The sequence below is a fragment of the Phyllobates terribilis genome, unplaced genomic scaffold (assembly GCF_046119375.1).
Source record: "Phyllobates terribilis strain yellow unplaced genomic scaffold, ASM4611937v1 Scaffold_11__3_contigs__length_659146591, whole genome shotgun sequence".
Taxonomy (NCBI): Eukaryota; Metazoa; Chordata; class Amphibia; order Anura; family Dendrobatidae; genus Phyllobates; species Phyllobates terribilis.
Genome location: NW_027362771.1, coordinates 122794747 through 122819662, shown reverse-complemented (window position 1 = coordinate 122819662; position 24916 = coordinate 122794747). Strand labels below are relative to the sequence as shown.

Sequence of the window (24916 nt, the reverse complement as noted above, 5' to 3'; positions counted from 1 at the left end):
TTTCCCTGCCTCCCCCTTTATTTTATTTCATATCTTTTTTTAATCTGCCTTATGTTTTTTATTTCCATTGTTGTCATGCGATGTCTTTATACCCAATAAAATATTATTGTTAAACTTTATATGTGATAGTTATTATTTATTCCCAGATAGGTTTTTCAAGGAACGGGTGATGTTGTCTGCAACATGCTGGTGTATCGCAGGCACAGCTTTCTTAGAGAAGCATTGGCAACTGGGCCACTGGTACTGGGGGACAGTGACGGCCATCAGTTTTCGAAAACCATCTGTATCTACCAGGCGGAAAGGCAGCATTTCCGTGGCCAACAGATTGGAGATGGTGGAGTTCAACCTCTTAGTTTTGTCATGCGTAGGATGAAACAATCTTTTACGTGACCACAACTGTGGGACTGAGGGCTTGCTGCGGTGCTGAGAGCGGGCGGAGTATGGTGAACCAGAAAAAATGGTGGAGCGTGAGTGAGGTGCAGATGTTACAGTGGATTGAGAAACATGCGGTGTGCTCGGTGAAACAAACACAGCAGGGGTGTCTGCTTTCGTTACAGCTGACAGGCTGTCACTCAGCCTGACTGGAGCGGGTAAAGAAATGGAGTTTCTGCGATGGGAGACCTGCATGACAATACTTGGCACGGTTACAGAGGAGGGGGAAGAAGCTGCAGATGCGTTTGATGGGGCAGCTGATGGTTGTTGAGGTGCGCTGGTCCGCATTTCAGCACGGTAAGATTCCCAGTGTAAAGAATGTTGCTTGAGCATGTGAACGTTCATGCATGTAGTAGTCAAATTATTGCAATTTTTCCCACTACTGAGGTTTTTATTGCAAAGTTTGCAGATAGCATGAATTGGCTCAACCTTTGCATTGACAAAAAAGGCCCATGCTAGGCAACTCTTGCTGCCCCTGCGAGGTGCAGACTCGTGACCAGTGCTGACCACAGCCACGTTTGTGGCTAAGGATGCAGTGCTCCTCGTTCTTGCATCACTCCGTGACTGCGCCGTAGGGCGAAAGGTAACCTCCTCGTCTTCCTCCTCCACCTCCTCAGATGAGCTTCTCAGCTGCGTGACTCTGGGTTCACACCAAGTAGGATCTTCAACCTCGTCATCATCCAATGTGTTAACCCATTCCTCGCCCTCAGAGTGACTCCTCTTCTCTTGTTGACCTGACAGCACAGTAGAGTCCGCATGAGCCTCAGGTATCTGAGTCTCACCGGGATCACCTCTCTCCCATGCGGTTAACATCTGGTCATGAGGGTCAGGAACCTGATTGGATCCTACTTCGTCCTGCCCCGAATCCAAGCTAAAAATATTTTGGGCATCGGTGCAGATGCTTTCCTCCCCTTAACTCTGTGACTGTTTGGAGTACTCTTCTGATGCCCATGGTGTTGAATGGGTGAAAAGTTCTACAGACTTGCCCATCTGTGGTTCGCTACAGTCAGTTGGGCAGTTGGCCAGTTGTGACGCATGGGGAAGCATGGGTAATTGGGGTGCCACCTCTGTGGACAGTACTGTGTGTGATGTTGAGGTGGAGGAAGAAGAGGAGAGGGCACTGGAAGCAGAGCTTGCCATCCACTGGAGCACCTGATCTTTATGGGCCTTATCAACAAGGCATATCACTGTGTGGCTGCCAAAGGAAGGGAGTGCAGTAGGCCATCCACTAACATAAGTTGTCAGTTGTCTTTGAATAGGACCTATTTGTGTTGGTTCGCTAGTGCTTTCACTAACATTAGCACGTACCCCACGTACACCTTGAACACCAAGCCTATTCCCCCTTCCGCCACACCCTCTCTTTTTCCCACTCATGTTGGTCAGATACAGTGGTAGGAGCATGCAATTAACTAAAGAAAAATATGTTTTTTTCCTGTGCAAAAGCTCAGCACACACCGGAATTTCAGCTACACTAAATGACAAGGTAAGATATGGCCTGCCGTATAACTTTACTAACAGCCAAAAGAAATTTGTTAATGTGCATGAGGCCGATAAAACCTACGAGATATTCTCCAAACAATTTCAAACTGAGATGTCCTCTGCTGTATTACTTTAGGAACAGAAGACTTTTTTTTATTTTAATGTGGATGACGCCAGTATGACATAGAATATATGCTCCAAAATATTTCAATCTCAGATTTAGCCAGCTGAATCACTTTACTCAGAGCAAAAAATATTTTTGGGTTACTCTGCATAAGCTCTGCATCCAGATGACTTTGACCGCCACTGACGTAGTAGCTGACTTATAGCACTGCATGACTTTTGACACAGGAAAAAATATTTTTTGGACTGGGCCTAGTAAGACAAGTTTTTTTTTTTTTACTGTGAAACCAAGACAAGTTCAACGCCACTAAAATAGGATCTGCCTTTTAGTAAACTGGATCAGCTTTGCCATAGTAAAAAACCTTTTGTGGACTCTGCCTGCCAACCAAAAATACAGTTATATGAAAAAGTTTGGGCACCCCTATTAATCTTAAGCTTAATGTTTTATAAAAATCGGTGTTTTTGCAACAGCTATTTCAGTTTGATATATGTAATAACTGTTGGACACAGTAATGTTTCTGCCTTGAAATGAGGTTTATTGTACTAACAGAAAATGTGCAATCTGCATTCAAACAAAATTTGACAGGTGCATAAGTATGGGCACCTCACCAGAAAAGTGACATTAATATTTAGTAGATCCTCCTTTTGCAAAAATAACAGCCTCTAGTCGCTTCCTGTAGCTTTTAATGATTTCCTGGATCCTGGATGAAGGTATTTTTGACCATTCCTCTTTACAAAACAATTCCAGTTCAGTTAAGTTTGATGGTCGCCGAGCATGGACAGCCCTCTTCAAATGATCCCACAGATGTTCAATGATATTCAGGTCTGGGGACTGGGATGGCCATTCCAGAACATTGTAATTGTTCCTCTGCATGAATGCCTGAGTAGATTTGGAGAGGTGTTTTGGATCATTGTCTTGCTGAAAGATCCACCCCCTGCGTAACTTCAACTTTGTCACTGATCCTTGAACATTATTGTCAAGAATCTGCTGATACTGAGTGGAATCCATGCGTCCCTCAACTTTAACAAGATTCCCGGTGCCGGCATTGGCCACATAGCCCCAAAGCATGATGGAACCTCCACCAAATTTTACTGTGGGTAGCAAGTGTTTTTCTTGGAATGCTGTGTTTTTTTGCCGCCATGCATAATGCCTTTTTGTATGACCAAACAACTCAATCTTGGTTTCATCAGTCCACAGGACCTTCTTCCAAAAAGAAATTGGCTTCTCCAAATGTGCTTTTACATACCTCAGCCAACTCTGTTTGTGGCGAGCTTGCAGAAACGGCTTCTTTCGCATCACTCTCCCATACAGCTTCTCCTTGTGCAAAGTGCGTTGTATAGTTGAAAGATGCACAATGACACCATCTGCAGCAAGTTGATGCTGCAGCTCTCTGGAGGTGGTCTGAGGATTGTCCTTGACTGATCTCACCATTCTTCTTCTCTGCCTTTCTGATGTTTTTCTTGGCCTGCCACTTCTGGCCTTAACAAGAACTGTCCCTGTGTTCTTCCATTTCCTTACTATGTTCCTCACAGTGGAAACTAACAGGTTAAATCTCTGAGACAGCTTTTTGTATCCTTCCCCTGAACAACTATGTTGAATAATCTTTATTTTCAGATCATTTGACAGTTGTTTTGAGGAGCCCATGATGCCAATCTTCAGAGGAGATTCAAACAGGAGAACAACTTGCAAGTGGCCACTTTAAGTAGCTTTTCTCATGATTGCATACACCTGGCTATGAAATTCAAAGCTCAATGAGGTTACAAAACCCCAAAAAAGTGCTTTAGTAAGTCAGTAAAAAGTAGGTAGGAGTATTTAAAACAAGAAAATGATAAGGGTGCCCATACTTATGCACCTGTCAAATTTTGTTTGAATGCAGATTGCACATTTTATGTTAGTACAATAAACCTCATTTCAAGGCAGAAACATTACTGTGTCCAACAGTTATTACATATATCAAACTGAAATAGCTGTTGCAAAAACACCATTTTTTAGAAAACATTAAGCTTAAGATTAATAGGGGTGCCCAAACTTTTTCATATAACTGTATATATAGGTTGGACTGTTCGTACAAGCTGAATTTAATCACCACTGACGTAGTAGCTGACTTATAGCACTGTATGACTTTTGGCACAGGAAAAAATATTTTTTGGACTGGGCGTAGCAAGAGAAAAAATTTATTTTTTTACTCTGAAACCACCTGAAGTTCAACTCCACTAAAATAGTATCTGACACTAAAAAAAACTTTAGTGCACACAGCTTTCAATATCACAATAGCAACAGAAAAAAAACAGATGTTGCGCTCTGCAATAAGAAGCTCAGCAGACTGGGCAGAGCACAATTTCAACCCCACTAAATGAAAAGGTGCACTGTGCTTGCTTGATCACATTAGCAAGTGCAAAAAAAGATTCAAGTTATACTGAGACATGGAGCTCCATACCAGCGGTGCACAGCAATATTGCATGTCAGAATCTCAGTACTTAGAACACAAAAAATGTGCTGCACCAGCGGTTGCAGAGGTACACAGGCCAGGAATTATTGACACTATTTGACTAGCACACAAGTGCCCATCTATCTAGCTAATATCTCGCATTACACAGGAGAACACAGATCTGCGTCTGTCTCTGGCAGTGACATGGATATAATGGCGCTGAGGGAACATGGCTGCTTTTTATATTGAGAGGACATGTGATTTCTGCAGCCAATTGCAGAAGCCCTTATGTCTTGACAGTGTAGATGCTTCCTGCGCTATGATTGTCTGGCTGCGCTTTCCTCAGTTAAAGTTACCGCCCACAGAAAAAAAGAAAATTGCTCACCTTTGCGATCACGAATCCGATTGTGCCATATTCATCCCAAATTTGGAACTTACGTACATTCGCTGAACAAATTCGCTCAACACTACTTGGAGAGACCCCAGGGCATAATAAACACAGGATGCAGGAAAAACAAACAACAAATACCTCAATGCTCACCTCCACTGCTCTTTGTCCTCTTACAGTCCTCAAATAACAAAAGACTGACTGTAACTTCAAAATAGAAAACATTTGTGTATAGGTGTAAACTAAGAGTAGCCATCTCCATATACAGTAAAACCAACAAATAAAGTTGTATTCTGCAGGGCTATAGCATGAAAACATGAAATGTAAGACATATGAGTTGCATTACTGCTCTAGAAAATAGGAAACATTGAGAATGCTTAGTGCATAAATTGGACAACTCATGTGTACCCAGCAGCCACGATAAGGCAATTTCTGTTGCAGTGAACCTATCTATTGAGAATACTCTCCTAGGCTAAAGCCTACAATTATGTGGGTGGATAGGACCTGCTATGATTAAAACCGCCCGAGGCTGAAGGGTGGAGTGCTCAGTCAGAGAGCCTATGCATACAAATAACAAAAGACTGACCGTCACTTCAAAACAGAAAGCAGGTGTGTATGGGTGGTTATATATGGAGATAACTATTCTTAGTTTGCACCTGTAGACACCTGTTTTCCATTTGGTAGTGATGTCTTTGCTAGACGTGCTGCTAATGCACCAAGCTGGCAGACAACCGCGAGCCACACATCATGGGCCCGCGAGCCACATGAGGCTCCCAACCCAGAGGTTGGGGACCCCTACATGAAAACATGAAGGTCAGTCAATCTGGAAAATTAATGGAACATTAAAGGTATCCTTAAAGGGATTGTCCCACAAGCAAAATACATTTTAATTAATAGATCTTAGAATAAAAATAAGTTCCACAATTGGATGTGTTTAAAAAAATGTTCTTGTCCCGAGATAACCTCATAAATGTTCACCTGTGTAATGGCTGTGTCTGACCGTACAGGAACATGGCCTGAACATACCACATCTCCTGGCCATGGGAGAACGCAAATATATTACCTTTTGCTTCCTCCCCTGCCCAGGAGCTGTGGTATGTTCAGACCATGTTCCTGTACGGTCAGACACGGCTATTACACAATACACAGCAGGGGCACATTTATAAGCTTATCTCAGCAGAAACATTTAATTTAATAATATCCAATTGTGAAGCTTTTTATTTTTAGTCCAATATCTATTGATTAAAGTATACTTTGTTTGTGGGATAACCCCTTTAAGTGTGCTCATGAAAACCATCAATAGCTTTCATTAAGCTGGCTCTCACAAGGACCAGTCCACCAACCTCAGACACTGCAAATTGACAGCATGTCAGGAAACAGCCCTCATAAACAATGCAAAGACACCAAGTAGCAGACACATCTCAATAACAACTGTCCAGAGGAGAGTGCCAGATGCAGGTCTTTATGGTTGAGTTGCTGAAAACAAGCCACTACTGAGGACTTTAAACAAAAAGAAGAGACTTTTTTTTGGCCAAGCAACGCAAGGACTGGACATTAGATTAGTGGAAATCAGTACTTTGGTCTGATGAGTCAAAATGTAAAATTTTGCTACCAATTGCCATTCATTTATAAGGTACTGAAAAGTTGATCAGATGGTTTCTACATGTGTGGTGTCCATGGTAAAGCATTCAGGGGGAGGTGTGTGAGTGTGTTACGTATGACACCTATGATTTATTTCAAATGATGTACTCAGCATCCCTATTACAGCATTCTGCAATGACATCCCATCTTATCTGGTTTGCACTTAGTGGGATAATAATTTGTGTTGTAACAGGACAATGGCCCAAAAAACACCTTCCGGCTATATGAAGGCTATGCGACCTGGAAGAAATAGGATGGACTGTGGCGTAAAATGACATGGCCTCCCCAATCTTCGGTCCTCAGCCAAATGCAGGATGAGTTGGGCAGTAAAGTGAAGGCAAAGCAACCAAAAAGTGCTCAGAATCTCTGTTAACCCCTTCAAGACTGTTGGAAACCCAATCCAGTGTCGACCTGATAAAGCTACTTTACAGCATTTAGGGTGCTTAAATGTGTCATCAGAGTAAATGGCAGGTATTTTGAGGGATCGCAGGTTTAACACATATTCTGGCTTATTTTACACGTTTGTTTACTCATTGTTTCCATATGTGTTCCTTTGTGATTTTGCTGCCTTCATTCAAAATCTATGATACACACATTCAAATAATTAGAAAAACATTGCATAAAAGGTGTGTCTAAACTTTTGACCAGTAATATATATTCTATCTTGGACACGGATGGCATATGCTTAGAATATGACATAAATGTCTGTCAAGTGGAGGTCCCACAAGTGTATCCTGCTGGGAAATGGTGATACCATGTTCTGCAAGCTCATACAGCAATTTTTTAATTGTTACTAACTATTTACATAGGAATACTACTCAAAATACTTTAAAGAAATCATACTGAACATCATACTGAACTAAAAACTATCACAAAAATTGTAAAACATGATAAATCTCAAGATCAATAATGTGATTATGGTAAAATCTTACCTATAAGCAAAGCATGTCCACATGGCATTTTCAGGATTCTACTTATTCTAGAAATGTGTTCAATGGCAAAGTGAAACATTACCAGATTCATGGGTGTCTTACTTTGCTTATTGTATTGGTGTAAAAAATTCTGCATACACTAAAATACAGAAGCAAGAAATTCAAGGGATATTACAGAAATAGATCAAAAGTAAACCTATTAAATAAGTACAACACATTAACAAAAGCATTCTGTAGTTATAGCATAATTACAACACATACCCATTGATGTTCCTTAAATAATCAATGTTTGAGTGTCTCTTTGCAGAAAAATAAAAGCTTGTAAAGTTTGCAAACTTTCTCTGCACTTTCCTTTAAGGTCAGCCACACCTGATGGCTGGCATACTAATAGTGTATCAAATGAATCTCACATGTTTACTTAGTTACGGTCCCCATAAGGCACACGGGTAAGCATATAACCAGAAAAAAAGAAAAATGTGTCAGGAACAAGGTACAAAAATGTCTTAAAAAAAACATTAATTGTATTATTAGATAAATTTAAAAAATGGTTATACAGTACAATAAGAGCCAATACCAAAATACAGACACAGGTAACAAAGAAAATTGGTGGGTGAGCTAGTCGGAAAGATCCATAAGTACATGTGCACAATGTTGCCAGATGTAAGTCACCATAAAACATCACACGTCAGTTAATTAGTCTATAGATGCCCACACCTATGTATATAGGGCGTTGAGTATAAGAGATTTTTTGATGCAACAGTATTAGTGCTGAATCCCCTACAGGAGAACCATATTGATAGTGCTAAGTAGCAGTGAATAAAAGGTACCTTGGTTTGGTACATAGAGAGGTAGGACATTAGCGATAGGGACTATCCATATTTAGGTACATGTGGTTAGATGGCTTTTGTGCTCGTTGATAGAAAGTACTTTACGTTTTTAACGTTTACAGCAATAATGGAGTTCATGTATACATTAATCGCAGTGTGCTGACACATACTGTATGTATATCTTTGTATATTGGCCACATAGCATATTTGTGCAACTGTACAATAATTAAATATTAAAGATGTGCAACCCTATTTTTTTGTAGTATACAGTGAGCGGTGTGGGGGCCTATTTTTTATTTATTTGGTTTGTTTTTTGTAGGATACATTTGTCATATCACATTAGGTCCATCTTCAGTGGAGGACCAATGACTAGAGGCTCCAGTACCATTGGGGCAGGTCTAATTTTAAAAGACACAACCTAATCCAATGAAATAACCAATACCACCACTTGAATGGGATATTATAAGGAAAACAAAGGTGATTTACATGACTTACAGTTTGATTAGTGTAACTGTTTAACCTTACTTGTACCCAATGCACAATGTGTACAGAAAATAGTATAAATTCTGAAAATATTGGCTAGATTGGGTACTAGCCTTTGCATTTATATTTACATAATGAATGATCCTTGGATGATGATAGCATCTGACCGCTCAATCTGGGAATCGATTAGATCTGTAATTAAAATATTTCTTAGTAGACTTATTAATATCTACATTGTTCATGATCAAGTCATAGACTGTATAAAGATCATGGTGTTGGAAGTTGTAATGTAAAAGTTCTTTTTCCAAAATATTATGAAGCATCAAGACAAAACATTTCTGCTCACTTTTGTACTAGTACCAATAAAATGCACATCATCTATCAGCTGTAATGAACAAAAATCTGCAGGCTTTGTCAGACTTTATTGCTTCAGGGCAGATGAGATCTGTTATTTATGGTGATGGTTACTCTTATTTTTGCTTTTTTTATTTTTTTAAAGAAATGAAAAGGAGAAAAAAAAAGTAGAAAACAATAATGTCTCAAATGTTCTGTTTATGATATTTAGTAGAAAGTGGGTCTCCTACAAAGATAATGGTTACAAGCATTTGCATTACGAAAAATAGACACATTCATTTCATATTTAGAGATATGATAAAAATGAATATTGTCTGTCCTTCCTGCAAAAACATACTGGACTAACATAGATCGATATCTTGCCTGTTAGCATTTCAAGAAGGCAAAAGTATCGGAAAATCAAAGGATAACCATAGTAGATGCTCTACTTAGTTCAAAATAATTTGGACACTTAACACAAAATAATGATTTTATTCTATGTTTATATATTGCATTATATTAAAAAAATATATTTCCAAAAAAGTAAAGACTCAAAGGCAAATAAAACAACTACTGAGGCATCAAATGTATAATAATTGATAAAAATAATAACAGTTTGCCTCTAGAAATGCATACCAAAAGATCTCATGCGTTTTCCTCTGACTATTGTGGCAAGACGACTCGCTCGGCTCTCCCGGAGGCAGACTCAGGACACACGTTCTCAGGTTACCTTACTGCTGGTTTATTATCTGGCATAAACTCATGCAGGATTCCACAGGAAAAATAAACAAGACCCCTCTGAGTTAATCGGGAAAACAAAACAAAGTATAGCTCAGTCCATAGGTGAACGGGTGCCGCCCACTCTCAGTAGCATAAACTGCACAGGTAACAAGCTTTGCAGCTTCCACAATACTGTCTGGAGACTTCCCTCTCCAGACAACACTCCAGAGAAAAAAAAAAGGACTGAGCTGTTACACATTGCTCAGCCACACCCTGAGGGGAGGTAGGGGGAATGGCGTCCCGCCCTCTTTGCCATTCCCATAAAACCGCACACCCTTTAACAGAGTAAATCTACCAGCATATAACACGCTGGCAGAAAAATAAAGTAGGTCTTAGTTCACACAGGAGAGCATCCTGAGTGACACATACCTCCCCTCACATATAAAACCAGTGACACTGTCACATATTCCCCCCATCTGCCCAAAGCCTGGGGTTTGGGCACCTTCTGACACCAGGCAGGGAATCCTACAGAGGGCATCTGCATTCCCATGTAACTTCCCGGGCCTTTGCTCCACGTGAAAGTTAAAATCTTGAAGCTCTAGGAACCATCTAGTTACCCTGGCATTTTTACCCCTCTTCTCCCTCAACCATCTCAACGGGGCATGGTCTGATAGTAATTTAAACTTCTGGCCTAGTAGGTAATATTTCAGTGTATCCACAGCCCATTTTATGGCTAAACACTCTTTCTCTACTATGGCGTAGTTCTTCTTGCAGGAGGACAGCATTCGGCTTAGATAGAGAATGGGATGTTCTTCCCCATTTATCTCTTGGAAGAGTACGGCTCCTAGACCAACCTCTGAAGTCTCTGTCTGGACCACAAATTCTTTCTTGAAGTCTGGCGTGACCAGGACCGGCTGCTTGCACAGTGTTAGCTTCAACTGTTGGAACGCGGTCTCCGTTTCTTTCATCCATTTCACCATGGTTGATTTGGTGCCTTTTAGAAGATCCGCTAGTGGCGCGGCAATCATGGCAAAATTCGGGATAAACCGCCGGTAGTATCCCACCATTCCCAGGAATGCTCTCACCTGCTTCTTCGAGAGCGGTTGCGACCAGGTTTGAATTGCCTCCACTTTCTTGATTTGCGGCTTTATTTCACCTCTCCCAACAACATAGCCCAGGTACTTGGCCTCCTCTTTTCCGATGGCACACTTTCTCGGATTTATGGTAAATCCTGCCTTGCTTAGCGCCTCCAGAACGACCTGTTGTTTAGATAGGTGACTAGCCCAGTCTGGGCTAAAGACCACAATGTCATCGAGGTAGGCTGCGGCATACTTCTTATGTGGGGCTAGGATCCGATCCATAGCCCTCTGGACTGTGGCTGGGGCCCCCTGTAGTCCGAACGGCATCCGCGTGTATTGAAAACACCCATCAGGTGTTGAGAAAGCCGTCTTCTCCTTAGCCATCTGGGACATGAGGATCTGCAAGTAGCCCTTTGTCAGGTCAAGAGTGGTGATGTACCTCGCCGGTCCAAGCCTCTCGATGAGTTCGTTGACGCGGGGCATCGGGTACGCGTCACTCTTGGATACCTCATTCAGCCGGCGGTAGTCATTACAAAACCTCCACTCTCCATTGGGTTTCGGCACGAGGACGATTGGGCTCGACCACCCACTCTTTGACTCCTCTATTACCCCGAGGTCTAACATCCTCTTCACCTCAGCCGAGATCACCTCCCGGCATGCTTCCGGAATCCGATACGGCTTCAGATTCACTCGTACATGCGGCTCTGTCAGCACGTCATGCTCTACCACTTGAGTATGCCCCGGCAGCTCTGAGAACAGCTCCCGATACCACTGTAGTAATTCTCGACACTTTTGCTTCTGGGCCGGTGATAGAGTCTCTGCAATAGTGACCTCCTCCACCTTGCCTTCTGGTGCGGCTCCCAGGCAAGGAGTTTCCATAGGTTCACGGTCCCGCCACGGCTTGAGCAAATTTACATGATATATTTGATGCGGCTTTCTTCGGCCAGGCTGGTGGACTTTATAATTAACCTCGCTGACTTTCTCCACCACTTCGTATGGACCTTGCCATTTGGCGAGGAACTTGCTCTCGACGGTAGGGATCAGAACCAAAACACGGTCCCCGGGCTGGAACTGTCTTAGTCTCGCCGACCGGTTATAGAGCCTCGCCTGGGCTTCCTGCGCCTGGAGGAGATGTTCCTTCACGATGGGCATCACCTTTGACATTCTCTCCTGTAACTGGGCGACATGTTCGATGATACTCCAGTGTGGCGTGACTTCAGCCTCCCAAGTTTCCTTGGCGATGTCTAGGAGACCTCTTGGATGCCGCCCATATAGGAGCTTAAATGGAGAGAAGCCAGTGGAGGCTTGGGGAATTTCTCTGACCGAGAAGAGCAGAAAAGGGAGCAGGTAGTCCCAGTCTCGCCCATCCTTTTCCACAACCTTCTTGAGCATCGCCTTTAAGGTCTTGTTGAAGCGTTCCACTAGGCCGTCCGTCTGTGGATGATAAACCGAGGTCCGAAGCTGAGTTATCTGAAGGACTCTGCAAAGCTCCTTCATCACCTTGCTCATGAAGGGGGTTCCTTGGTCTGTCAGAATCTCTTTTGGCAGACCTGTCAGAGCAAAAATATGGACCAGCTCTCGGGCTATACTTTTACTGGACGAGTTCCTTAGGGGAACCGCTTCAGGTTATCGGGTCGCATAGTCCATGATTACCAGGATATATTGGTGGCCCCGAGCTGATTTAACTAAGGGGCCCACGAGGTCCATGGCAATCCTCTCAAAGGGAACCTCTATCACAGGTAGTGGGACTAAGGGGCTACGGAAGTGGGAGGAGGGAGCGGTTATTTGGCAGGTGGGGCAGGACCTACAATAGTTTTGAACTTCTCAATAACACCCTGGCCAATAAAACCTTCTCAGTATCCTCTCCTGAGTTTTCTCGACACCTAGGTGTCCCCCCAGAACATGTGAATGGGCCATATCTAGCACCCACCGTCTGTATGGCCCCAGCACTAACAGCTGTTCCACTATCTCACTGCCCCTCAGTTTGGCCACCCGATATAGCAACTCCCCCTGCACTGCAAAGTGGGGGAATCTGGTGTCAGCCCCCGGCTTTTGGGCAACTCCATTACATACAGTAACCTAGTCGAACGCCCCTTTTAAGGTCAGGTCTCGAATTTCAGCAATCCCAAAGTTCTCTCTGGACATATCTAACGCAGGGAGGTCGGCCTCCTCGGTAGTGTTGAGCCACCCCTGTAGTGTTCGAGTTCGGTTCGGTTCGTCGAACACCCGTGTGTTCGCCGAACTGTTCGTCGAACTGTTCGTCGAACACCTTCGAACACCGTTAAAACCAATGGCAGGCAAACAAAAACACATAGAAACACATAGAAAACACCTTCAAAGGTGTCCAAAAGCTGACAAACTGCTCAGAAGACACAACTAACACATGGAAAAGTGACAAGTACATATAGTCATGAGAAAAGAAAAGAGGTGGAGGAGTAAAAGGAGGGGGAGACACAGATATAGGCATGTCATGCCCTTCTAAAATCCAAAAAGTGAGAAGCCGACACGTTCAGTCCGCTCCTGCCCGTGCCACCTCCGTGTCGCCGGTTTGTGCCAGAGCCGCGGTGAACCCTGACGGCCAGCCCCCCTCTCCCAATACTGGTGCCTGTCCGCTGGTGGGTCGAGTGAGCCCCCCTGTGGTGGAGGCAGCTCTAAGCTTTTTAATTTAAATTGTCTCTCTAATTTGAATGAATACACTTTAAATCCATTTACAAGGATCTATTGGAGGGCAAGTCTCATGCCAGCAGCCGCGTAATTCCAGCTCCAGTAGCATCCACTAAAGCTGCTGCAGTTAAAAAGCTTTTATAAGGATCGAGCTCGGCTGTCCACCGCAAGGCATCCTACTGCCAGTCCCAGCCCCTATGCCTTGGGGTGCCTCCTGATGCTCTTCACTGAGTATCCCGTGGTCGCGAAGCATTTCCTTTGAAAAAATTAAGTGTCCAAACTACAGGTGGTGTAGCTTGCTTAACAGCCGGGATAATCCGCTGACTAGTAGACACTGCTACTAGGCACAAAGTATTTCCTGGGCTAGATGCAGTTAAAAATTTGTAATTAGATACTCTCGTTGGATGCTGAGAAAGCATTCCATAGAGTCTCCTGGCACGCCATATATGATTCTCTTAAAAAGCTTGGAGTAGGGGTCTAGGGGACCCTTTTATAGCCAAAATCACGTCCCTGTATCGCAATACGTCACCTAGGCTGAAGATAAATGGAACTGTAGCACCCTGAGGGCTCGGTTGCTACAGAGGTATTGCACCTCACCCAGAGGTGTGATATCTCACTCTCAGGTAAGGATGGAGTGTGTATCAGGACCCGACACCTGCATGCATTACACCACATTGCCGTGGGGCAGGGCGACCAATATGCCCCTGAGATGGGCACGACAGTCCCTGTCCCTGGCTGGAGTGGGGGGAGGGAACACTGAGGAAGGGGAACCCTGTAGTGCAGGAGCAGGGAGGAAGCAGTTCCTGGGTGCATTGAGAAGGGAGTATAAAAGGTGGGCACCATCTTAGTTCAGTGCAGAGAAGTCTGAGCAGAAGTGGCAGGGAGCAGGGGCTCTGCATGAGCTCTGCTCCGGAGGCGGGCCTAGTAACAGAGGCCCAGGCCTGGAAGAGGGAGAAGGAAGGAAGAGGAGCGGAGAAGGCTCCAGGAACGAGGAACGAAGGGATCCCAGGGGTGCGGACGGGTGAGTCGCCACCGCACGCCCGAATCAACCTGCATGGAGGGGTCAGGCCAAAGGGGGAGACCGGTCCCCGAAACTAGTGGAGGCAGGAAACGACCCTCAGCTAGAAACCGGAGGCTGTGACATTTTATGTGGCGCAGCCCCTCGCTACACCCGCTAGGAGGGCAGCACATAGGGTCAGGGAAACTGGCGCCAAGTTTACCAAGAGGAGGCCCGAGGCAGCCGGACAGAAGGGTTGGTAAGAAAGGCCAGACAAAGGACACACAAAGGGGGTCCTTTGAAGCGCTCCAAAGTTATCTGGGAGTTGTCTGAGCCCCTCACCTGGTGAGCACAGTACGACGTGGGCAGCCGTTACCTGCAGACGTGGTCTGGATAATAAGAACTGTGAGTAAAGGCCCTGGACTGCATCACTGACTCCGTGTCGTTACTGCTGCTGCCCTGCACCATCACCCCCATCCTCCGCATACACTGCCCTGAGGCTATACTCCTCCCGTGGGGAGTTATGCTACGCTCTGCTGCACCCACAACACCAGCCTCAGCGGTCTGCCCTGCAGCGGCGGTTCACTCTGACCGCAATCCACGGGTGGCGTAGTCGGACATTTAAACATCAAAACCACATAAATAGTTCCGCCACTGGTTTGACCACCCTGAGCCACGGAACCGGGTCGCTGCCACGAAGACTACAACCACCAGCATCCACCAAAAAGGGTCCGGCTCCGGGTGTCCCAAGGCCCAGGGGGTGCATCAGAACATTTTCATCACCTTTCACAATCACCAATGGGACAAGGCAGGGATGTCCTCTGTCCCCTCTCTTATACATCCTAGTGACGGAGCACCTGCTCTCATCAATTCGCTATAACCCCAATATTAGGTGGATTGAGGTGGGAGGCACCGAGTACAAGTGCTCTCTATTTGCTGATGATGTACTAGTATATATCACTCAATCACATATATCCATCCATGCTGTTATGGCTGAAATAGATCACTTTGTTACATGGTCAAATTTTAAAATCAATGCAGCGAAGTCTGAGGCCCTCGATGTCTCCCTCCCCAAATCCATATAGGATTCCATCCAGTCCAACTTTCCCTTTGCCTGGCCCTCACAGGGTATCAAATACTTAGGAATTCCTATTCATAGAGACCTCTCCCATCTATGTTATCTTAATTTTGGGCCCTTTATTGAACAACTCCATACAGACCACGGTTGGCAAGTTAGAACTGTAAGATTCACTACGTGAACCACTGGTGTTTTGTGGAAAAGCACATGTACACTGTGTTCCAAATTATTATGCAAAAAGTGTTTAGGAGTGATAAGGGAAGAATTTGTTTGTTTGTCAGTTAAACTCATTGATGGTGATGTGTGTCAGGGCTCTTTATATCACTGTAAGCAATTGCAGACACCTGTGCTAATTAGTTTGGCAGGTGTGTCCAATGAAAGGCAAGACTACTTAAGAAGGCTGTCTCACATTATTAAGCAGCCTACATTTTCTGCCAAAATGGGAAAGAAAAAGGATGTGTCGGCTGCTGAGAAGCAACAAATTGTGGAGTGTTTAGGTCAAGGCATGACTACAATCAACATTGTGCGATGATCAGGATGAAGTGTCTTGGCAATCAAGAAGTATGTAGCTGATTCACAGTACACACGTGTGCGTGCTGATAAGGGCAAATTGAGGACTCTTTCCTACAGGCAATTACGTCAGGTTAAAAGAGCAGCGGCAAAAAAGCCTTGTCATAGCAGCAGACAAGTTTTTGAAGCTTCTGGTGCCTCCAACGTCCCCCGAACAACAAGATGCAGGGTCCTTCAGAGGTTTGCAGCTGTGCATATGCCATCCTGTCGACCTCCTCTATCCACTTCACACAAGCAGAAACGGCTCCAGTGGGCCAAACATTACATGAAGACTGATTTCAAAACTGTTTTGTTCACGGATGAGTGCCGTGCAGCGCTCGATGGTCCAGATGGATGGAGTGGAGGATGGCTGGTTGATGGACACCCCACGCAAACACGGCTACAGCGCCAACAAGGAGGAGGTGGAGTAATGTTTTGGGCTGGAATCATGGGGAGAGAGATTGTCGGCCCCTTTAGGATCCCTGAAGGCGCTAAAGATGAACTCCATAATGTATGTGGATTTTCTCAAACAGCACTTCCTGCCATGGTTCAAGAAGAAGAACCATGTATTTCACAGCAAGATCATTTTTTTGCATGATAATGCACCATCTCATGCTGCACATAAAACATCTGCATCTCTGGCTGATATGGGCATAAAAGGGGACAAACTTATGGTGTGACCCCCATGCTCCCCTGACCTCTACCCCATTCAGAACCTCTGGAGCATCATCAAAAGGAGTGTCTATCATGGCGGGAGGCAGTTCACATCTAAGCAACAGCTCTGGGAGGGTATTCTGTCCTCATGCAAAACAATTGAAGCAGAAACCATCCAAAACCTGTCAAATTCAATGGACGAGAGAGTTCAGAAGCTCCTTTCGAACAAGGGGTCCTATGTGAAAATGTAACATCACCTAGAATAAAATTTTGAGTTGAAAACTGTTTGATTTCAGTTTCTAATAACCTGCTAATGCTTATAATTTCAAAAATGACCATTTTTTTGGTCTTTATTAAAATGAAAAGGTTGATCGAAAAGTTTGGGGGATCTAAGAGTGTGGCAACCCAGTAGTCATGATTACTTCGAATTCTGACAATATGAGGGTCATGTTGCAGGTAGTGCAGCAAGAAGGCACTTATGTGTCTTGCGCATCTCGGAGCCCCAAAATTATTTTCCGGGCTAGATGCAGCTACAAATTATTATTAATTTTAAATCTGGTGGAGCTTAGTATAGATGGGCTAATAGGATCAGAGCTGCACACTGCTACAAAGCCCAAATTATTTTCCAGTCAAGATACAGATAAACATGATTAGTAATTTGAAAGCTTAAAACGGTTGGTAGGGTGATTTTAACCAATCATCAAGCTTTTACTCTCCCCAGGATGACACAGGGGTAGAAAAGTCGTTTCAGATCCATGATTTGTTCATCTTTATGAACGTGAGTCTGTCTACATTATCAGTGGAGAGCCGCGTGCGCTTATCTGTCAGCACACCACCAGCAGCGCTGAACACACGTTCAGACAGAACGCTGGCTGCGGGGCATGACAAGATCTCCAAGGCGTAAGTGGCTAGCTCCGGCCATTTATCCAGATTGGAAGCCCAAAAAGAGCAAGGGACCAGTGACACAGTCATGGCTTCAATGTTTACTTGGAGATACTCCTGTACCATCGTCTCTAGGCGTTGACTATGTGTCAGACTTCTTGTCTATTGTGGCCTTGCAAAGGATGGGCTAAAAAAGTGGTGAAATGATTCCGCAAAATTGATGTTACCAGCAGATACTGTGGTTCTGTTACGGTTTGAGTGCTGAACACTTGACGGTCCCACGGTTGGCAAGTTGGAACTGTGAGATTCACTACGTGCACCACTGGTGTTTTGTGGAAAAGCACATGTAAGATTCTGCAACAGTCTCTGCTGATACTCCTGCATGCGTGCATCCCTTTCTATGGCAGGAATAATTTCGGCAAATTTACTTTTGTACCGGGGATCTAACAGTGTGGCAACCCAGTAGTCAGGATTATTTCTAATTCTCACAATTCGAGGGTCATGTTGCAGGTAGTGCAGCAAGAAGGCACTCATGTGTGTTGCGCATCAAGGAGCACCAAGTCCCTGCTGTGTTGGTGGCGAGGTAACAATCATGCTTCCTTCCTCTGTCCTCTCCCCCCCAACCTCGCACAACAGAAATGTGATCAAGGTCTCCCTCATCTGATGAGTCTTCCATCAGTTCGTCTTCCACTTCTTCCTGGGCTCCTGCACCTTCCTCACTAGTTTGGCTGCTACCATGCGCCCTGGTAAAACCATCTCCCCCACCCTCACATGCCTGCCGCCTTGGTGCTGCAGACCGTCTGGACCTTGCAGATGTTAGCCCTTCCGCATACAACTCCTCCTCCTCTACTTCCTCCACCTCCTCTTGTGCCACCACCTGACTCCGAATTCTGTTTAACATGTGCTCCAGCATGTAAATCACCGGAATAGTCATGCTGATAATGGCATCGTCAGCACTAAACATCTTCGTCGCCATTTCAAAACTGTGCAGAAGGGTGCATAGGTCCCTGATCTGAGATCACTCCTCCAGCGTGATTTGCCCCACCTCCGGATCTCGTTGGCCCAGGCTATACGTCAGAACGTATTGCACCAGGGCTTGGCGGTGCTGCCACAGTCGCTGCAACATGTGCAGAGTTGAATTCCACCGGGTAGGCACATTGCATTTTAGCCGGTGAAGTGGCAGGCCCAACGGCTTCTGTAGAGATGTAAGTCGCTGAGCTGCGGGATGCGAACGACGGAAGTGAGCACACAGCGACCGTGCCCTCTGCATAAGGCCATCTAGTCTGGGATAGTGGGCTAAAAATTTCTGGACAACCAGGTTCAACACGTGAGCCATACAAGGCACGTGTGTGACATTGCCCCGGCGAAGGGCCGCACCCAGGTTTGCAGCATTGTCGCACATGGCCTTCCCTGGTTTCAGGTCCAGTGGAGACAACCATTCATGAAATTGGTTCTCCAGAGCTGACCACAACTCCTCAGCTGTGTGACTCACATTTCCCAGACATTTCAAAGTAAAAACCGCCTGATGATGTTGAGCCCTACTGCCAGCATAGTAAGGATGTGTGCAGGATCCCTTCTGCGCAGTTAGAAAGCTTGTGGCATGACCAGACAGGCTTTGGGTGCAGGTGGAAGACCGAGAGGAGGTTGAGGAGGCAGAAGCAGTGGAGGAACTTTGACATAAAGAGGATTGACGCACAACTCGTGGGGACGGCAAGACTTGGACAGCAGCCCCTTGTCCTGCTGTCACCATAGTTACCCAGTGCCCAGTCAGCGACATGTAACGCCCCTGTCCATGCCTACTAGTCCAAATGTCTGTGGTGAAATGCACCCTGTCACACACAGAGTTTCTCAAAGAAGAGGTGATGTTGTGTGCGACATGCTGGTGGAGCGCAGGCACACCTTTCTTTGAGAAGTAGTGCCGACTGGGCATCTGGTACTGGGGCACTGCGACGGACATAAGGTCTCGAAAATCCTCTGTGTCCACCAGGCGGAAAGGCAGCATTTCTGTAGCCAAGAGCTTGCAGATGGTGAAATTCAACCTCTTAGCTTTCTCATGGCTAGGAGGAAATGGTCTTTTACTTGTCCACATCTGAGGGACCGAGGGCTGGCTATTGTGCTTAGACGGGGTTGATAAGGGTGTCCCTGGCAAACTGCCGGTCTGTGAGGAAGATGTAGGCGGACATGTTAGGTTGCCTTGATCCAAAGGTGGTGCTATCGATGTCGGACAGCGCTCAACACCAGCTGGTGTTACCACCTCCAAAGAAAATGATGACCTGCCAATCACGCTGGCTGTTGCGGGTAAAGAGGTGGCAGGTCTGCGCCCCAAAACAGGTGTGACTGCTGTCCCCCCAGTCACAGAGGATGAAGAGGCCGCAGATGCACAAGATATGGCAGACGGTGGTTGGCCCAGCCGGCTAGGCCGCATTGTAGCACACTGAGCTTCCCACTGCAACTTATGCTTCATGTCCATGTGCCGGTTCATGCATGAAGTACTCAAACTATGTATTTTTTAGCCTCTACTTAGCTTTTGCTGACAAATGTTACAGATAACACGAGTTGGGTCATCTTTATCGATCTGAAAAAATGCCCAGGCTATGCAAGGCTTAGCACCCATGCGACCTGAAGAGCCACAACGACTTGTGGTGAGAGGCAGAGTTGTGTTTGAGGATGCAGTTGTTGACGTGCTTCCAGTACTACGTCTCTGTCCAGGAAGGCGCAACCTGACCTCGTCGTCACTAGCATCTTCCTCCACCTCCTCTGCTGACCTCATCTCTTGGCTGACTGTGGGTTGACAGTAAGTGGGATCTCCAACCTCATCATCATCACCCTGTGCGTTATCACACCCATCGTCCTCAGAGCCAACCTGTTCCTGCCCTGACAAAAAACTAAAGTTGTCGCTCCAATCAGGTATTTGAGTCTCATCATCGTCTTCCTCATTGTCTCCACCAACAGGAGTTACAGTTTGGGAATGAGGGTCTACATTATGGTCAGAACCTTCTGCGTCTGGTCCTGGATCTGATTCATAAAGATTCTGGGCATCAGTGCAGATCATTTCCTCGTCTGGATTCACAGAAGCGCTGGAGTCGACCTCTGATTCCCAGGCTATAGTATGAGTAAACAGCTCTGCAGACTCAACCATCTGTTCTACCTCATACTCAGATGGGCAGCTGGAGATTTGGGAGCTGTGAGGAAGCAAGTGCGATTGGGGTGACACCTTTGAGGACTGGAGTATTTGTGATGTTGAAGTTGATGTGGAGGAGAGCCCACTTAAAGGAGCACTTGATATCCGTTGAAGCACCTGCTCTTTTTGTGCCTCATCTGGAATTTGTAGCGATTGGCGTGGCCGTAAGAAAGGGATCTTATCACATTGTCCGCTAAAAGAAGTAGACATTTTAGTTTGGCTGGAAGATGGTCTTTCTTCTGCAGATGTTACTGTTGCTTTAACACCTACCCCACGGACACAACCTTTTTTCCCCTTCCCAACACGCCTATTCCCCTTTCCACCAGCAGCAGGCCTTTTTCCACTCATTTTGGTGGTTAACTAATTCACAACTCTGGAGTTGTTTGCACAAAAAAACAATGGATGGGAACCGAGCAGAGCTGAGTGGCCAAACTGTGGTATTAGGCCAAAACTATTGGCTGGGTTAGATGCAGAAAAAAATTATATTCAATTTGCAACCTGATGGAGGTCAGTATAGATGGACTAATAGAGAAAGTCCCACACACAGCTAGAAGCCCAAATATTTTTTCAGAGGTAGATGCAGAAAAAAAATATATTCAGTTTGCAACCTGATGGAGGTCAGTATAGATGGACTAATAGAGAAAGTCCCACACACTGCTAGAAGGCCAAATATTTTTTCAGAGGTAGATGCAGAAAAAAATTATATTCAGTTTGCAACCTGATGGAGGTCAGTATAGATGGACTAACAGAGAAAGTCCCACACACTGCTAGAAGGCCAAATATTTTTTCAGAGCTAGATGCAGACAAAAAATTATTTTTAATTTGCAACCTGATGGAGGTCAGTATAAATGGACTAATAGAACAAGTCCCACACACAGCTAGAAGCCCAAATATTTTTTCAGAGGTAGATGCAGAAAAAAATTATATTCAGTTTGCAACCTGATGGAGGTCAGTATAGATGGACTAATAGAACAAGTCCCACACACAGCTAGAAGCCCAAATATTTTTTCAGAGGTAGATGCAGAAAAAAATTATATTCAGTTTGCAACCTGATGGAGGTCTGTGTAGATGGATTAATAGAACAAGTCCCACACACAGCTAGAAGCCCAATATTTTTTCAGAGGTAGATGCAGAAAAAAAATATATTCAGTTTGCAACCTGATGGAGGTCAGTATAGATGGACTAATAGAGAAAGTCCCACACACTGCTAGAAGGCCAAATATTTTTTCAGAGCTGGATGCAGATAAAAATTATTTTTAATTTGCAACCTGATGGAGGTCAGTATAGGTGGACTAATAGAGAAAGTCCCACACACTGCTAGAAGGCCAAATATTTTTTCAGAGGTAGATGCAGAAAAAAAATATATTCAGTTTGCAACCTGATGGAGGTCAGTATAGATGGACTAATAGAACAAGTCCCACACACAGCTAGAAGCCCAAATATTTTTTCAGAGGTAGATGCAGATAAAAATTATTTTTAATTTGCAACCTGATGGAGGTCAGTATAGATGGACTAATAGAGAAAGTCCCACACACTGCTAGAAGGCCAAATATTTTTTCAGAGCTAGATGCAGACAAAAAATTATTTTCAGTTTGCAACCTGATGGAGGTCAGTATAGATGGACTAATAGAACAAGTCCCACACACAGCTAGAAGCCCAAATATTTTTTCAGAGGTAGATGCAGAAAAAAATTATATTCAGTTTGCAACCTGATGGAGGTCTGTATAGATGGATTAATAGAACAAGTCCCACACACAGCTAGAAGCCCAATATTTTTTCAGAGGTAGATGCAGAAAAAAAATATATTCAGTTTGCAACCTGATGGAGGTCAGTATAGATGGACTAACAGAGAAAGTCCCACACACTGCTAGAAGGCCAAATATTTTTTCAGAGCTAGATGCAGACAAAAAATTATTTTTAATTTGCAACCTGATGGAGGTCAGTATAGATGGACTAATAGAGAAAGTCCCACACATAGCTAGAAGCCCAAATATTTTTTCAGAGCTAGATGCAGAAAAAAATTATATTCAGTTTGCAACCTGATGGAGGTCAGTATAGATGGACTAATAGAACAAGTCCCACACACAGCTAGAAGCCCAAATATTTTTTCAGAGGTAGATGCAGATAAAAATTATTTTTAATTTGCAACCTGATGGAGGTCAGTATAGATGGACTAATAGAGAAAGTCCCACACACTGCTAGAAGGCCAAATATTTTTTCAGAGCTAGATGCAGACAAAAAATTATTTTCAGTTTGCAACCTGATGGAGGTCAGTATAGATGGACTAATAGAACAAGTCCCACACACAGCTAGAAGCCCAAATATTTTTTCAGAGGTAGATGCAGAAAAAAATTATATTCAGTTTGCAACCTGATGGAGGTCTGTATAGATGGATTAATAGAACAAGTCCCACACACAGCTAGAAGCCCAATATTTTTTCAGAGGTAGATGCAGAAAAAAAATATATTCAGTTTGCAACCTGATGGAGGTCAGTATAGATGGACTAACAGAGAAAGTCCCACACACTGCTAGAAGGCCAAATATTTTTTCAGAGCTAGATGCAGACAAAAAATTATTTTTAATTTGCAACCTGATGGAGGTCAGTATAGATGGACTAATAGAGAAAGTCCCACACACAGCTAGAAGCCCAAATATTTTTTCAGAGCTAGATGCAGAAAAAAATTATATTCAGTTTGCAACCTGATGGAGGTCAGTATAGATGGACTAATAGAACAAGTCCCACACACAGCTAGAAGCCCAAATATTTTTTCAGAGGTAGATGCAGAAAAAAATTATATTCAGTTTGCAACCTGATGGAGGTCTGTGTAGATGGATTAATAGAACAAGTCCCACACACAGCTAGAAGCCCAATATTTTTTCAGAGGTAGATGCAGAAAAAAAATATATTCAGTTTGCAACCTGATGGAGGTCAGTATAGATGGACTAATAGAGAAAGTCCCACACACTGCTAGAAGGCCAAATATTTTTTCAGAGCTATATGCAGAAAAAAATTATATTCAGTTTGCAACCTGATGGAGGTCAGTATAGATGGACTAATAGAACAAGTCCCACACACAGCTAGAAGCCCAAATATTTTTTCAGAGGTAGATGCAGATAAAAATTATTTTTAATTTGCAACCTGATGGAGGTCAGTATAGATGGACTAATAGAACAAGTCCCACACACAGCTAGAAGCCCAAATATTTTTTCAGAGGTAGATGCAGAAAAAAATATATTCAGTTTGCAACCTGATGGAGGTCAGTATAGATCGACTAATAGAGAAAGTCCCACACACTGCTAGAAGGCCAAATATTTTTTCAGAGCTAGATGCAGAAAAAAATTATATTCAGTTTGCAACCTGATGGAGGTCAGTATAGATGGACTAATAGAACAAGTCCCACACACTGCTAGAAGCCCAAATATTTTTTCAGAGCTAGATGCAGAAAAATCTTATATTCAATTTGCAACCTGATGGAGGTCAGTATAGATGGACTAATAGAATGATGCTATGCCCAAAAGATTTTACTTCACTAGGTGCAGTAAAAAAATTGGTATTCTATACACAGGTGGTATATCTTGCAACACAGATAGGCTACTCCACTGACTAACACACTCTGCAATAGGCCAAAAAGGATTAGCTTTGCTAGATTCCGCCAAATGCTGTGAAAAAAACTTGCACAGCACTGGCACAGACCTGCCTGACAAAAACTGATAGGAACTGATGTAACCTAGTCCTGAAAAGGACTGCAATTACAATTAGTCTTTACTCCCACAATCTATCTATTTAAGAGCACAGACCTGCCTGATAAAAGTCTTAGGAAATGCTGTAACCTAGTCCTTAAAAGGACTGCAATCACAACTATTCCCTACTCCCAAGCTATCTGTAGATTTGTGCGAAAATTGGCTTGAAATTAACAAGGTATAGAGCACACAGCAACAGCGGTGCCGTCTAACACGCAGCTGCAGCAGTGAGAAAATGGTGGCGACGGGGAAAATGGCTTGGTCTTATAGGGCAAGGACATGTGACCTACACTGCCAATGACAC

The 24916-nt window shown here is 44.2% G+C and overlaps 1 protein-coding gene across 1 annotated transcript in view; it reads right to left on the bottom strand.

Annotated features, from left to right (window-relative positions):
* Positions 1–24916, bottom strand: part of LOC141165727 (dynein axonemal heavy chain 3-like) — a 2796342-nt gene that overhangs the window by 841482 nt on the left and 1929944 nt on the right. Inside the window, exon 48 of the mRNA XM_073651577.1 lies at positions 7425–7563. Within this exon, the coding sequence (XP_073507678.1) occupies positions 7425–7563 (139 nt within the window). The remainder of the gene's footprint in view (positions 1–7424; positions 7564–24916) is intronic.